The sequence below is a fragment of the Heloderma suspectum genome, chromosome 5, assembly GCF_057233095.1.
Source record: "Heloderma suspectum isolate Gila_16-S chromosome 5, 16-S_ref, whole genome shotgun sequence".
Taxonomy (NCBI): Eukaryota; Metazoa; Chordata; class Lepidosauria; order Squamata; family Helodermatidae; genus Heloderma; species Heloderma suspectum.
In genome coordinates, this window is record NC_139462.1 from 131316516 (window position 1) to 131333377 (window position 16862).

Sequence of the window (16862 nt, forward strand, 5' to 3'; positions counted from 1 at the left end):
ATTCAACCCATACAAAATTTAGAACACATCACACATTCACATTTGAATCTCTCCCATAAGGACTTCAGGGCAGCATATATTATCCAATCTTAATATCTCATAAAACTTATGAGGTAAGAAAATTAAAAACAAAAAAGCAACCCTGTGAGGTAAATAAAGTACAAATTCAGTTGAAGATAGCTTTAAACAGAAAGGTCACTGCTGCTGGCCTAAATGCCTGCCAAAAAAAGGCCTAGACCCATGTTAATAAGAGCCAGGCACAAATCAATAGGAAGGGAGTTACACAGCCTTAGGGTCACTGCCAATAACGTCCTACCTCTTGCACATGTCAGATCTTAACAAAAGGCACTCAAGAAGAAATCCTGACTAAGATCTTAGTGTAGCCTTCTCCAACCTGGTGCCCTCCAGTTGTTTTGGACTTCAACTCCCATCAGCCCTAGCTAGCATAGGCAATGATCAGGAATGCTGGGAGTTGTAGTCCAAAATGTCTGGAGGGCACCAAGTTAGGGAATGCTGTCTTAGTGTATAGGCAAGATTATATGGGTGAAGGAGGTCCTTCAAATAGTCTTGTCCCAAGCCATTAAAGGGTAGGGGAAGCACTTTTAATTGGGACTGGAATCTTACCAGCAGTTGGAGCAAAATCAGAGATATGTCTTCAGACTTCTTGACCCCCATTAGCTACCAATTGGAGCTTCCAAACCATCTTCAGAGGCAGCCCTACATAAGCCAGGCCCAAACATTCCAGATAAGCTGCAACTGGTGCACAGGTGGAACTTGTAAAAAGCACTTCGAGTACCTGCAACTCACCAGACAACTAGTCCAGGATCACCCCCAAAATGTACATCTGCTCCTTCAATGGCAGTGCAGCCCCAACCAGGCCAGGTTTCACACTGTTACGTAGATCTGCCAACTTCCCAATCAGACAACCATTGGCCATATAGGGCTGGCACTAGACATTTGACAGCAAACATGGAACTCCAAACTCCGTGTTTGCTCTGACATGGAAAGAAAGAAGAGGTGCAGGATTTGCAGAGAAGAAGTGACGGATGAGTAGGGGAATACTTCAGTCTCCCTCTGCCTTTCCTTTGCACCCTCCCCCGGGAAGCTTTCTTCCCCCAAGCTGGGCTCTGAGGCCTGCTTTCCCATCACGTGGCTGGGGGTAGGAGTTGCAGGAGAAAAGCAGCAGGAAGAGGAAGGACTGAGCACCTTCCTTCACACCCACTACTTCTCCTCTGTGATCCCACCCCCACTTTGCACAGTTTCAGAATCCCATATTTTCACCAATGTCTACTTCCACATTAAAATGGTGTTGGCATTGTGTGTCTTGGAAGGAGAATTTTCTACCTTATGTAGACCCCTAGGGAATCTCAGTATTCTTTTCTTTTAAGACATAGCTCAAGTGAACAAGGAAAGTCAAGCCACCTTTCAGCAAAACAATCATTATTAAATAGATCACACTGTAGTAGTTCAGCACAGGAGGGCCTTTTGTCCGGATCAGTCTGCAGACATCGCTGAAAGAAGTTAAAAAAAACAACCTCATTAAATACAGTAGAATCAAAAGGGAAGTCCCAAGAGTTCAGTCTCTGTATTGGCTGAGATCTAACGAACAACACAACTGGTTCTGCATGCCCACGGAGGGTCCAGGCTTAGGTTTCCTCCAAACAGGAATCCTCCCCCACCCCAAACCACATAATAATGTTTGAAACGGGTGAGGGGTGGGGACTTTTAAAAATGTTGGCGTTTTGGTATGGCGATGGGTGGGAAACGGGCATTCCAAGATAAACGAAAATCCCACTGGGTGTCCCAAGCTCTTGGGCTGGCCTGGAGTAGCTCTATGGATCCATATTTCAATAAAAGAAAGGAAGGAATATGATCTACTTCTCAGGGTTAGACGTATGAAGGGCAGCCATATAGGATGAGTCACCCAATTGCCAGCCAGAAATTCTATACATGTGGTGAGGACATCATTGCACATATGGCATAGTGTGTGTGTGTGTGTGTGTGTATACCAGAGCCTGGAGAGCAGGAGGCAGAGGTACTGTTCTGCTGATCAGGTGAGAGCAGAAAACCATTCCTGTTATTTATACCAGGCCTGACTAATCCAGAGGCTTCATGCTACCTGGACCCTCCTATTCCCTTCTGCGCCTGAAGAGGCCTCTGGGACTTGAGCATACAGAATTCAGGGTAGCTCACTGGGTGATGTCAAAATCTCAAGTCCCCAGTGCAAGCTCTAGGTCCCAGACATATTTCTGATTTCAGGTGCCCCAATTTGTTACCAAAGACCTCTGAAAACAAAGGGAAGGCTCTGCCAAAAGGAACAACAAGGAAAGATAAGGAACTCGCACAGTATTTACCTTTGCAAATTCTATGACTGCAATGGAGAGCTTGCAGTACCGTTTTTCAAGAGGTTCCAGCTCCTTAACTTCAGGCAACCTCACTCCAGCAAAGAGAGGATTTTTATAGAACAACTCTTGGTGCTTTGGGATTAAATTACCTGGAATTTATAATCATTTATAATACTGTTCAGACTTCAAAACACGAAACTGCAAAACATTCAGGACAACAGTGGGTATTCTACAATATAAATATAAAACAGAATTATATAAAATAAAACTCTGCCCCCAAAGCATGCTCTATAATCCATATTAGCTGGAAAAAAATCAATTTGATTTGCACAATTAATTCTGTTTCTGCTGGTGCTGGGAAGAGGCAAGGAGCTATACATGGTACTGTAGCTCCACCCATCTGGCCACTGGCAATATTATTCAGCAACACCTCTGGCTTTAGAGATTTTATCAGGCACTCTTCACAAAAGGAATATTCTGGTTAAAGATGAGGGCTGAAGAAAGGGAAAATAAGGAACACATTCTTACCCAGACTTTTCGTAATATGGTACAACTGGTCAATATCAGAGTCTCCAGGGAAAAGGGGCTCTCCAGTAAGCATTTCTGTTACCAGGCAGCCAACAGCCCACACGTCAACAGCCCTCGGGAGGAAACATAAATACCTTATTCAGACCCACCTCTGCCCAAATATACCCTTTATGACAACAATAAAAGAAGCTGACAGTCTTGGCCACATCCCAAACCGGAGCACACATTACGGACACAAGGATTCTGCCAAAGCCAGTCTCCCCACAGCCAACGAACCCTGCTTGGGCAACAATTTATTACCCACAGAGTGTGGCCGTTAACACTGTTGTTGTTAAGAGGTGCCTAAACATCTAAGGAAAACTCAGTGCCATATTCTATGGTTCCTTACTTGCCATATTTGATATCCCCAACCAGCAGCTCAGGAGCTCGATACCACCGTGTCGCCACATAATCTGTGTAAACTTCGCCAGGGGCTGCCAGTGTCCGGGCAAATCCAAAGTCACAGAGTTTGATAATTCCAGAGTAGGAGACCAATATATTTTCAGGCTTAATATCTCTGTGTATGATCTAAAAAAGGACATGTGTTTAGATTAGTAAAATCTCGATAATCCCACCAGTACATTCTGAACACTGACCCATAAGAAAGGCCCAGGTTCTTAGGACATAGGCACAAAGACAACAGGCTGGTTCACATATACTTGCTCATTATTGGATGACTGTTACATCAAGTGATGACTTGCATGGGTGAATGGATTGTCACAGATTTTAAATTCCTCTGTGGCACTGTATCACCTCACGCACAATGCTTTTAAGATATTAATATTTTACTGGAGAATTAATTAAAATACAGTAATAAAATGATAATATACATTTGTTGCAAAATGTTACAGCAAATCCTTCTTAACAATAGACCTTCAGACGTTCAATGAGTATGCATGGGAGTGGGATTTAATGTGCTGTCCCCACCTGCCCTGATGATGCGGAGATTGCTGTACTTTAAAGAACTGCCTTCCCGGTCACAGAAGAATATCCTCCTACCTTAGAGGGAGGACATGTAAACACAATTACTTTATATGAGCATACCAAGCTAAATGCAAAAGGAGAAACTAGGAAAAGCTTGTATAAACTATGCCTGTCTTTGAAGAGTAGCCCAAACCATGCACCGAGGCTGAACCACCTATTACAAGTCATATCACAGCTTAAATTAAGAGGGGAAATAACATTTCTTTGACACAAAAATGGTTGGAAGCAGAAGATCCTCAGTGTTTGTTCTACATCAAGATCATCAATCTATATTTCTAGACCTTATGGTTGTAGTAAAAAAAACCTTACTACTAAGTCCTAAATCCTCAGAAATTTGAAAGCAAATATGTTTTACTGTTTTGATATTCTTCTTTTTATTCTTTTAACATTTTGTTGTTTTAAATTGTTGTGCACCATCTTGATAGTTGTTTTAGCAAATAGGGCAGTATATAAATTTTAACAATACAAGATTTTTTTAAAAATCAGCACACAGAACTGACAGTGATATCAATTAAATAACCTATTTAGCTGACAGTCAAACACAGTTTTGTTACAAATTATAATGAAAGCTACTATCATGTTCATGTCCAGCTGTTTTTAGTCTGACATCTATTTGAAATGAAAAGCTCAACTGCTAGAATCAATAAATGCAACGAGCTGTATCAAGAACAAACAACAGGCTAATCAGAGACAGCAGTTTACTTACATTATGAATATGACAGAATCCTATCCCCTTTATAATCTGAAATAAGTATTTCCGAACTCTATTATAATCCAGGCCATTGGGAAACATCTCAAGATCATCAAGGATGGTGTGGTCCACAAATTCAAACACCAGGTACCATCGTTTTTTCTTCTTACAGACTTCTAGAAGGTTCACCAAGTTTTCATGCCTTAATTGCTATCAGGAGACAACAAATGCGTCACAATGCTACAACAGCATCCTGACATATACAGAGGCTGTAAACATTCTCAATAATTACCCCCTGAATACACACAATGCTAAGTAAATAATGATACTAATACCTAAGTAGCTAAACACTGAGGGCTATTTTGAATCTGATGCCTTAAGCAAAGAATCCTACAGTCCCTAGACAGAGTTTGGGGTGCCACAGGAAGTTGCAGTTCACCTCCTCTGTGCCCATAGACAGAGCTACGAGCAGGGAGGTGGAGATCCAATCATGAATCTTCCCTCCACCACCCCCTCCCAGCCACTGCAGAAAGCTTCTCTTATGAGGTTGCAAGCTCAGAAGCTAAGTTGGAGAGAGAGAAAAGGGGTGTGTGCTCATGGGTGGGGAGGGGAGAGGCCAGATTGTACAATTCTCCAGTCCCCTCTCCACCCATCAAAAGATAAATCCAGCTCAGAGGCCTGTCCAGCTGCTTTTTGTCTTTTAAATAGGAGAACAGAGGTGAAATTGCCTCCATCCTCCTCTTGCCCTGCCTGGCTCTTGTTGGCAGAGCACAGGATAGGTGGAGAGCTCTGAACTCTAATGGGAGTGCAAGCCATAGGACTGCATCCTAATTGTATTAGAAAATGAAGAGAGATAAATAAACCTAGCCTCTCTTTCCAACAATATCATAACTCGCATTTACAACATGGTGAATACTTATATCTCAGAAATATCTATGTTGAGGTTTTGATAATATACAATGCTATTTTAGTTAATTAATCTGTTTAGATAGATGATTAACCAGTTTTTTAAAAAACTGATTGACAGACTGATATATTATTGGGGCTAGTGTGTGTGTGTGTGTATGTATGTGAGAGAGAGGGGGGGGGAGAGAGGGAGAGAGAACCACAACTTAGTGATGGCAGCTTGTCTAGAAGAACCTAATGAGTACACAGCTGCTCTGAATCAGGCAAGGGACCATCTAGCTCACATCTCATGCTGCTGTTAAACACTATACTATACCAGCAGTTCTTACATAAAGGTCTGGTAGCTTCGGATCACAAGGCTCCCAGTTTGGGACACAGATCCCCTGAAACCTAGTTTTCTTAAATTCTGCAGCTTGTGCTCTAAATCTGAACAGCAGATTTTCTACACGCTGTTTTTCCTTGGCTTGCCCATCCTTGCCTCTTACGCTTGCAACTCCATCCCAGAACACCTACCTGGGACCAAGTCTCTTTATCTTCCCTCAAAGACCAGCTTTTCCACATAGCTTTTGGGTTAACCCCTACCACCTTAAAACCTAAGGTATATGTAATGGCATTTCCACACATTCTTTCCTTGTTTATCTGTCTTCCTCTGTCTTTTCAGTTGTTGTTTTAAAAAAACAAAAGCATAGCACAAGAAGCAAGGGGAGAAAAGGAGAGTATCCAAACAATTCAGCTAACTTAACATACGAACAAAACAAGATGCCATTTAAGGACACTCCCTTTCCTGCCAGCCACCTTCCCAGCCCTCAGTACATTTAAGCATGACATCAGCTCTAAGATGAAGTTAACATGAACCAAGTTTCATCTTAACCACAGTTTGCTAACCAGCTTCAAAGCCTGGTTAAGAAGCAGCCCTGGTTAGCATGAATTGCTGATGAAACCATTCATGATGGTTAAGGCTGGTGGGGATTTCACCTTGGATAGGGGAAGTGCTGGGGGAAGGGACCATGTGATCCTACTGCCTGCTCCAAACCCTTTTGCCATAGGATAAGAGTTCTTGCATTGTACCAGCCCACAGCATGATTCCTAGGTGCAGGAATCTGACAGCAGGGCGGCAATTATCCAAACCATTATCCAAACCATGAGGCTGTATCACAAACAGCTTGCGACATGGAGTTACAGTAACCAACAGTCACCTACATAGTAGCCTACATAGATTAATTAGGGCTAAGCAGCATAATTACGGCAAATAAAACATTTCGCCAGAACTACTTTGTGCCTGTCTGCTCCTGCCCACTTTCAGCCCTGATAGCATCCTAAGATGACAGTAAGAAAAAGGTTCCATCTACTTCTTATCCAATGTAGGGATAAAAAGAGTGGCGAGAAGAGACCCATTCAGAAATAACCCCTATGAAATTAATTTCTTCAAACATGGATAACCTTACTATTAACTATAGTATCTAAGTTCATTATATAATTGGTAATTGTTATACGCAAAACTGCCTTATCAGTTTCTAAAGTCTTAGGCCGATTAAAGGAAAAAAGCACTGCAGCTACATGAATCTGGAAATTACCATCCATAAGCTCACCTTGAGAAGCTTGATTTCCCTCATGGCAATCTTTTTAACCATTTTATCATCCTCACTTTCCAAAAATTTCTTGATGGCAACTACTCTACCATTCTCCTTGTTCCTGCATTTCATCACCATTCCATAGCTTCCTTCTCCTACAAGTCCAAGTATCTCATACTTGTCCATTTGAATTTAAACAGATGGGCCTCTGGGCTGTAAGACACAAATTAGGGTCAGTGTGCACAACGAAGCTATTTGGAAGAATATGTTGCATACAGTGTAACAAACACTCACTCTTTTTTAAAAAATCTATTTTAATCTTATTTTTATAAATAAAATAAACACTACCAACAATATAATCAGAATCTTCAGTTTCCAACATTACGGTATTCTAAGAAAAAGAAAAAAGGGAGGATAGCAAAAGAAGGAAGAGAAAAAAAGACAAAAGAAAACACAGAATTATATTAAACTTCAATAAGAACAAACCAAATATCCAGTCTTATAGCACAGAAATAGAAGCAAACAATCAGTTTCCATTGGCCATAAATTACCATTCAGTTAATGCATATTAATAAACATTAAAGGTTTAGCCAACAAGCAATAGTAATAATAATAATCCCATAATGATAATAATCCCCTTCATGGATCACTGCCTCGTTGCGGGGAAGGGGCTTGTGTAACTCAGTGAAGCCATAAGCTATGGCAGAAAGCGAAGAGGATCTAAAGCGCCTCTTGTTGAGGGTGAAAGTGGAGAGTGCAAAAGCTGGTTTGAAACTCAACATTAAAAAAAACTAAGATCATGGCATCTGGCCCCATCACTTCCTGGCATATAGAAGGGGAAGAAATGGAAGCAGTGACAGATTTTATTTTCTTGGGCTCCAAGATCACCGCAGATGGTGACTGTAGCCATGAAATTAAAAGATGCTTGCTCCTTGGGAGGAAAGCTATGGCAAACCTAGACAGCATAGTAAGAAGCAGAGACATCACCTTGCCGACAAAGGTCCGCATAATCAAAGCTATGGTTTTCCCAGTAGTAATGTATGGCTGTGAAAGCTGGACTATAAGGAAGGCTGAGCACCAAAGAATTGATGCGTTCGAACTGTGGTGCTGGAGAAGACTCTTGCGAGTCCCCTGGACTGCAAGGAGGTCAAATCAGTCAATCCTAAAGGAAATCAACCCTGACTGCTCATTGGAAGGACAGATACTGAAGCTGAAGCTCAGATATTTTGGCCACCTAATGTGAAGAGAAAACTCCCTGGAAAAGACCCTGATGCTGGGAAAGATTGAAGGCAAAAGGAGAAGGGACGGCAGAAGATGAGATGGCTAGATAGCATCGCCGATGCAATGAATATGAACTTGAGAACACTCCGGGAGAGAGCGGAGGACAGGAAGGCCTGGCGTGCTATGGTCCATGGGGTCACGAAGAGTCGGACACGACTGAACGACTGAACAACAAATGATGATGATGATGATGATGATAATAATGGGAAAAAAAGACGTTTAAGAAATGGATAAAAACAGGAACAAATAATTTGTATATTTCAAACACTCACTCTTTTTAATGTGATATTTCAGCTTATCTCTAAAGATGAAGATAGATGTAATATTCTAAACAGCAGTCATAGCAGGTTTTCCACCAGTGGTGGGAACCTGGATTCACAATTTGCCTTTCACACTTACAGGGTGTCCAGAAATACAGTCATGGTCAGAAACTTGTTCTTGACAATCAAGAGGGAACGCCCCCAGTACACTCCACCACAGAATTAACACATTTATAAAAAGCCACTGGCAACACAAGGAGACAGAGACTTGCCTCTTTCAAAATGGTGCCAGGCTATGGTGTGTTGGGTTGGAGGAGAGGGGATTGCAACAACAACACATGGATTTTTTATTTAAACCTCTCTCTCTGGGTTTAAAAAAAAAATCCCATCTAAAAAAAAAACAACAGAAAATCGTGAAGCAGCATATATGGGGTAACACATATATGTATTCATCTTTCTTCCTCTTGTGTGTGTGTATATGGGGGGGGGGGATTATAAAAACGCTCACAGAATGAAGACAGGAAATTTCACATTGGTGAAATTACAGGCACTAGCCAGGAGCTGCCCATCACAGCTGGCTTTCCCGGACACAATGGACACTTGCAGAAGTGCTTTTTGGAGAGCTCATTTCTGGACAGAAAATTTACATGTTTTAACAGTTCGAAAGAGTATTCAAAATTACTTTTTTCCAAATTACTTTGACCACACTTGGAACGTTATATCTGTCTTTACCCTCACACAACTTCATTTTGGAATAGCAAGATTCTGTCTGAAACCTAAATACATTTTTGGGGGTGAGATCTGTTTGTTAAGGACAATGTAAAAACAGGACTTTCTAAACAAATGTAAGATTCTTCCTCATTTCAGTTTCTTTTCTCACAAGTATTCATGCAAAATATATGATTCATATATGATAAAATCATTTCCAATTAGCTATTCTCTTCCAGGACGGTGCTCTAGGTTCATTTCTTGTCATTTTTGCCCCACAAAAAATTGTTTATGTAGGAATAATTTTAATAATAAAATAATAATAATAAATATGCTGCATCAGTGAACAGAACCAGGAGTGGGTTTAGACTGGTCACTATCCAGCACCTGGCATGGTTTTGGTACTCAAGAGGATAGCGTAATCTACATATATATCCATGGCTCAAAACACCTGGTCTACTCAACTTAATATCCAATACCAAATCCAAGAGAAAAATACCAAATGAGCAGGAAAGATACCTGGCCATTGGCAATGCTACCTGCCTACATTGTGGCTTCAGGATGTGTCACCTATTTCACAGCTGCTGGCTGCTTCCACTTTAACTATAAATATGGATATCTGATCCTTTGGGGGCCAGGGAGCTGTGTAGTGCAGGCCAGAGATGGAAAGTTATTTAGGGTCCAATCCTATGTATGTTTAGACAGAAAAAAAGTCCTACTTTTCCCAGCATGCCCCAGCCAGCATGGGAGTTATAGGACCTTTTTTTCTGTCTAAATATGCATAGGATTGTGCCCTAAGGGTGCAATCCTAACTAGATACATAGGTGGCCACCTCCAAACACAGAGGCAACCACCTATCCAAAGCAAGGCAGGAGAGGCACGGGGGCGGGGGGATTGTTCCCTCCGTGCCTCTCCTGCCTTGCTGTTTTTCGCTAGACTGCCATTTTCGACCAGGAGAGGAAGCTGCTGTACGACACATTAGATGTGTCATACGCACAGCTCCGCGCTCCCTGCCCTGGAACACCCCCCAGCCCCACTTGCGAACACGGAGGATGGGGCTTCTTCGCGCTGCCTTGGAGGCAGCGAGGACGTGAGGGGTGGTCACTTTCCCGGGAACCGACCTTGGGACGTGGGCTCCGAGATCGGTTCCTGGAAAAGAGCATATCCTATGGCCCACTGGACAGTGTCTAGCGGCCATAGGCTTGCTCTCTTAATCTCTTAATAGAACAAGTCATTTCTAGTTCAACTGTAGCTTCTCTCTTTATACCAGAATTAAACAGGAGTGGAAATACATTTAAAAGTGTCTACAGAAAATAGAGGAGGAAAGCTGCATATTTCAAGTTCCCTACCCTGTTGGCTTCAGTGGGCTGGATCCAGACTTAGTTGTGCTTGGAGTAGACTGAGTGAAAGCAATGGGACAAGTCAGTCATGACTAACTGAAGTCCCGCTGATTTCAGTGGGTCTTCTCTAAGCATAACCAATGCTGGATTCAGTTCTATTTCTTTCACATTTAGGAAGCACAGCCTTCTTGACCATCTTGAATTACTATTCCAAGTACTATTTCAACTCTAACACTGACGGGCATTTATTTATATTTATTCTTCCATTTATAACCTGCCATTTATAATAAATCAGATCCAACACAGCTTATAAATAAAAAAATATATCACACGTTAAGAACAATCCTAAACAATAAAACAGACAACAACAGTACATGACAGCATCATAAAACCATATCAGCAGACAGTAAAGTAGAAATGTGTGCTTCATACTTACTATGAAGACAGTAAAGCAGCAGGTAGTAAATATGGGGGAAACTGTAACTAAACAGGAGCTTGGCTGCATCTCAGATTCAGACTTCTTTTGCCACTGTCAATGACTCTATGGATAATTCAAGTACACTATTGGTTTGCAGCAACTGATCTGGAAATCCTTAGTAAAAAAATAAGAAACAAACATATTTAGATTCATTTTTATTTTAATCTATAAGTTGCTTTTTAACCCAAGAAGTGCCTTCAAACAGCTTAAGTACAAAATAAATAAAAAATTAGTAACAGGAAAATAAAAACACCAATTAGGAATCACCAATATATAACAATATAAAACTATGTGTTGGTTTTTACCAACTTTCAGTGACCTCAAATAGTTCAGACCTGACAGACTGCCCATCGGAGGGAGTACCACAATGCAAGTGTCACCACTGAAAAAGCCTGATGATGATAGAAGATAATTGTCACATTGACAAAAGTGGCACCTGAAGCAGATATTTCCTGATATTCCAGCCTCTGGCAATTTAAGGCTTTCAAGGTCAAAACCAGCACCTTGAATTTAAAATGGAAACAAACTGGTCACTAATAAAAATAAGACAGGATGAGCACAATACAAGCCAAGCTCCAGACAAAAGATGCGTTGCCATATTCTAGACCAACTGATATTTCTGATTTTGAGGGTAGCCCCACATACAGTAGACAAGTCAAGAAGTTACCAGAGCATGCAAGACTAAACTGGCGAACCAGCCAAAGCTGAAAAAACAAACTGATGGCTTCAGCCATCACCTGGAGACACTGGAACACCACCACATCCAGGAGTACTTCCCAAGCTGCAAACCTGCTCCCTAAGGCAAAGCATGTCCCCATCCCGCACAGGCATATTTTCCAGGTCCAGATTAGTGGATGGATCAACCCACCGTTAGCGACTCAATCTTGCCTGTATTGAGTTACTGATCTCAAGCTGACATTCACGGAGATCCCTGGCACACCTGGTGCTGAAGGAAAGGAGAAACAGAACTGCATTGTGATGACACAGAGCTCCAAACCCCCTCATGACCTCACCCAGTATTTCCATGCAGCTGTTAAAAAGCGTGATGAAAGAACCTGGTAGAACCATTCCCACTCCAAAGAGCACTAATCTCCTGCACAGCCTTCTGGGACCATCCCACAAGGCTAGAGCAAAGCAGGAGAGGGCAAGCTGCCAGGCGGCCGCTTGCTTGCCATCTCCCTCTGAGCCATCCCGAGGATTGGGCCCTGCTTTTTATGGCTGCCTCCTTTACTCGTTCGTCGCCCTCTCCTCGGGAAGCACAGCAAGGAGGGTGGGGCCTTCTGTGCCCAATAATTCCCACTTCTGCACCGCCCACAGAGAGAGAGAGAGAGGGCAAACAGATGCGCGTCGCAGCTCAGATGAGCAAGCCACCGCGCTGTATTGGTGACCAGTTCGTTTCCACGCTAAATTCCAGCGCACGGGGCAGCCCGGCCACACTGTCCCTACTCACGCCTCCTTTTTCTCTGGGTGGCGCAGCGGGAGGACTGGGCTCGCTGGAGTAAGGGCGACGGGGACTCGGCGGCATGCCGTCGTCGAGGGGCCCGCAACGCTTGGGACCGACCTTGGCTGAGACTCTTCGGAGACTTCCTCAATACGGATTCCTCCCAACCCGTCCTTGACATTAAAAAAAAATGCGTAGGAGCGGAGGCCCCTAGTGCCGAGTCATTTGCAGCAGCAGCAGCGCACACCACTCACCGGTCCTATCCTGAAGGCGACGATCCGCAACGAGGCCCCACCAACACCCGCTCCTCAGTCGCAAGGTTTCGTTTGCAGCCGCCGGGGGAGAACCTGCGCAGCGCGTGCTCAGCCGCTGCTGCGAGAATGGAACGCAAAAGCCCGGGCGGTTACCAGGGGCAACGGCCTGCCTGCCGCTTGCACAACACACCGCGGAGCCCAGCACGCGCCGCCGCAGGAAGAGAAAGAGGCGGCGGCGGCGGCGCGCGCGCGAAAGGGGGCCTGCTGCAGTCACACGCGGAGGCGGCGGCACAGAGGCGCGCCTCCTGGCCGGGAGGGTCCCCCGGGCACACGGCGGCACGGGACCCCTTCATAGTGGGCGTGGTGCCGCACAGCACCGGCCGGTTTCACACCTGCATGCCGTGAAATGACATCGTCGTTCACCTCTTGTACATCGGTGCTTATTCAGCGTCGGACTTGTTGTGGCCTCTTGGGGCTGGAAGGCAGGGCGAACGCCCTATCGTCGGCGGAAGGGCCTCCGTGTAGACCCAGTTTTGTCTTCTTGCCTAGATCAGGGAGACACGTTCCGCTTTTTCGCATGCAAAAAAGAACGAACCAACGGACTTTGTTACTGGGAAGAAGCCGTTTGCAAGCCCTCAGCTTGCCTCAGCTCCATCTGCCTGGCTTCCCTCTCCAAACTCGTCCGGTGGCTGCATCTGAGGCATTCTTCTCAGGCCGAACGGCAGGCCTCCCTGCACTCCTGCTTCCTAGCTGGGAATAGGGGATAGGGCGACTGCCCGCGCCGAGCCAGTGGCAGAGAACTGATTTATAGAAGCACCTCCTCAGAAAGTACACAAGTATTCCTGCGTTTTCTCCAGCGATGGTCTATGGGTTGAATCCAGTGTTAGCCCTCCTTAGAGTGGACCCATTGAAATGAATGCGATTTAAGTTGGGCGTGACTAATTGAAGTCCCATTCATATCAATGGGTATATGCTACATAGATTCAATTTTATAGTAGCCAGCTCCATGGGCATCTGCAGGAATTTTTCTGGGGTAGGGTGGGGGGCAAAGCTGCACAGCAGTTTATGGTTATAATTTGCACGCATAGCACACACCGCCAGAACACACCTGTGCACTTGCGTGTGGTCTTTGTTGCTTAGCGTCACGTTCCATGACATTTAGAAGCCTACACTTTAGCAGAAGATCTTGGAAACTGAGCAGAAAGTGTTATATGCAAGAAGCATCATCAACTCCAACAAAACTTTCTTTGGAGTGAGGAATAAAGAACCACACACCACACAAGATAAAGTCCCAAACACACAAGTACAGTACAGCTGTCTTAAGAATATCATACTGTATATTATATAGCATTACTGCCCTCATCCTAGCATTGACAACTTCACATGACTCGTCCTAGAATGATTTTCTTCATCTTGGAAACTGATGAGCACTCTCTAGAACAGGCTTCACCAACCTGGAGCCCTCCAGAGGATGTGGACTACAACCCCAGCATTCCAGACCATTGGCCATGCTTGCTGGGGCTGATTGGAGTTGACGTCCAAAACATCTGAGGGGCACCAGGTTGGGGAAGGGAACTTGAGAGTAGCAGTGGAGTGTGTGGGGAATGTCTTCAGCAGTGGGAGGAGAAATGGGTATGCTTGATCAGGTTTTAGGGTTCCGGAAGAGCCTGGACTACTCGCTGTACTGTTCACTTCATTATCAGCCACTTTTTACATCAGCTGACAATACAACTTTTGGATGGGTTGAATTTTCAAATTGCATATTTTCCCTTGAACTGTACATTTTGTATATGATAGCACATTTTTTAAAAGCCCTGATAGCATCAGAGAACAGGTCTACCATTTCTGGTAGATCTGGTGACTGCGCAGTAATGAGGCCTGGGCACCGGGTCTCCCAAGACAGGTAGACCTAGCCTCTGAGAAATGTGTTTACCGGATGTGTTTCTCTGTTGTTTGTCAATGGGTAGACCTGGGGGGGGTGTTTCCACCAGCGATTTACTCCAAACTGGCTGTGTTGTGGTTATCAGGAATACATGACATCCTGGCCACCCAGCAGCCACCTCGGAGCTTATCAGGGAAAACCAGATTTCCTGAGACTGCTTAAAGTCCAGTTCTTTTCTTCAGGTCGGGCTCTCCCTGATATAGTTGCTGTGTCCCCCAGCCCCTGCATTGACTTCTAGTATGCTAGCCCTGCCCAGGGGTGTGCCTTTCACTGTGACCCTGGTCAAGGGGTGTTTCCTCCCATTGTGCTAAATGAGGCTTGCCCTCTGAATGACCACAGAATTGACACAGAACCCCCACAATTGACAAGGCACAGCGCGATCTTGAGGCTCTGATTCTCCTTTGTTTGGTTTATTGCCTTAGGAAGAAACTACTTCGACCCTTCCTTACAGAGATCCTGCGGGTTACAATGGGGGCTGGTTTCTGTCTTTGTGTTTACTGCTCTCTTTCCCAGCACAAGCATATGTGTGTCTACTAAAAAGTAACTCCCGCTGTGCTCAATGAGACTTGCTCCTGAAACGCAGGTGCATCTGGACTTTCAGGGGAAAGGAGAAGGGGGGGGCTCTCTTATTGCTTAAGCAGCCCCTGCCAGTAAGATGATGTTCACTCCAACCCCCAACCCCACCGGGAAGTATGTTCTGTGAAGCGATTTTTACTGCTCCAGAGAACCTGCTCGTGGAGCCCTGCATGGACCACATTGCAGCAAAGCTGATTCCTTTTTTAAATTCCGGTACTCCTCCATTAGTGTCTCCTTCCATTGTCATGGAAACAGGGCCCTGGTGTCCAGACAATGTCTTTCCACCTACATCTGAAACCCTCAGTTCTTCCCGTGACTCTCTTCACCCCTGTAATGGCCCTTTGGGCCAAAGGCCATTACAGGGTTAAAGGGCATGGTTAATATTGGGGGGTGGGGGTGACCTGCTCAGCTTTCAGCCCACTGCTAGGCTCTGCCCTACAGGCAACGCACAGTAGATTCAGGTACATTCACAAGAGGTTTCTTTATTTCTACAATACATGAGAAAATGCCAACTTCTGTGGAGCTGTGTGGCACACTGTCTCAGCTCCAAGGCCAACACTAAGAGAAAGATGGGGAGAGCTTCCACTTGGGCCTCCTGCAAGAGCTAAAAATGGCAGGTTCTCTTAAAGATGTGATATAGAGATAGATATATAGATCACAACAACCCATTCTAACCCTTAATAAATTGGGCTACTGCTACAATCAATGTCACAGCCCCATCTGCATTTCCCTAAATACCAACAATACTGGACTACACTGCAGAGTTGTCATACGCTACTCTAACATACAACCCTCCACTAAATGGAAATCACAACACTGGGCTACTTTGCAGGATTGGTGTAACCACGCTTTCTCAGCCACAGCCCTGCCTCCTGCATTATGGGTATAATAATGATGTACTTTAGCTGCAACATTGTCAAGGTACTTTTTAATGTTTCTAACTCAGAAAAAGAAAATAAGTCCTGGGGTAGAAAGATCACGAACTCGTGTCTTTGCTGCTGCCTTTTGTTTTTGGTAGACACACTACTGCTCAAATCCAGCTACAGGAAACTAATGGATTTCTTTTTCTTTTCTTTTTAAAGTTGCAATTACTTCCTAACAGGGAAAACCCCAAAAAGGCTTAAATGAAAGCTGGGAATCTGGAGATTGTGGCTCATCCCCAGGGGGGTCAATTGCCCATCCTTGACCCTTCCTGCTGCCAGTGAGCAGAAATGAAATTGGAATGGCTATCATGATAATGTGACAGTAAGCCATCTCTCCCGTTCCCTTATGTTCTCTTTCGGCGCTTCCCCAGCCTTTGTGGGTGAAAGCACAGGGTTTATGGTGGTTTCACAGACCAACATTAACAGCCTAATCCTATGCATGTTTATGGGGTGGGTGTGGGTTAAGTCACAAAAATCCAGTGTATCTAAGGAGTGCATCTTCCTTTGTGACTCTGGGACTGGTGGGGACTGTCCTTACAAGAACACCCCCCACCCAACACTTCTGAGGTTAGCAACATTCCTGCGCTCTCTCCCC

General features: G+C 44.3%; 1 protein-coding gene across 1 annotated transcript in view; it reads right to left on the reverse strand.

Moving 5' to 3' along the window:
• The window catches only part of CDKL2 (cyclin dependent kinase like 2), a 28854-nt gene extending 15828 nt beyond the window's left edge, over positions 1–13026 (reverse strand). The window contains exons 1-8 of the mRNA XM_084857475.1: positions 12827–13026; positions 11090–11245; positions 7083–7277; positions 4603–4797; positions 3262–3440; positions 2874–2986; positions 2355–2494; positions 1423–1511 (exon numbers count right to left, since the gene is read on the reverse strand). Coding sequence (XP_084713601.1) covers positions 1423–1511; positions 2355–2494; positions 2874–2986; positions 3262–3440; positions 4603–4797; positions 7083–7250 — 884 coding nt within the window. The 5' untranslated portion in view covers positions 7251–7277; positions 11090–11245; positions 12827–13026. The remainder of the gene's footprint in view (positions 1–1422; positions 1512–2354; positions 2495–2873; positions 2987–3261; positions 3441–4602; positions 4798–7082; positions 7278–11089; positions 11246–12826) is intronic.
• Positions 13027–16862: the final 3836 nt, after the last annotated feature.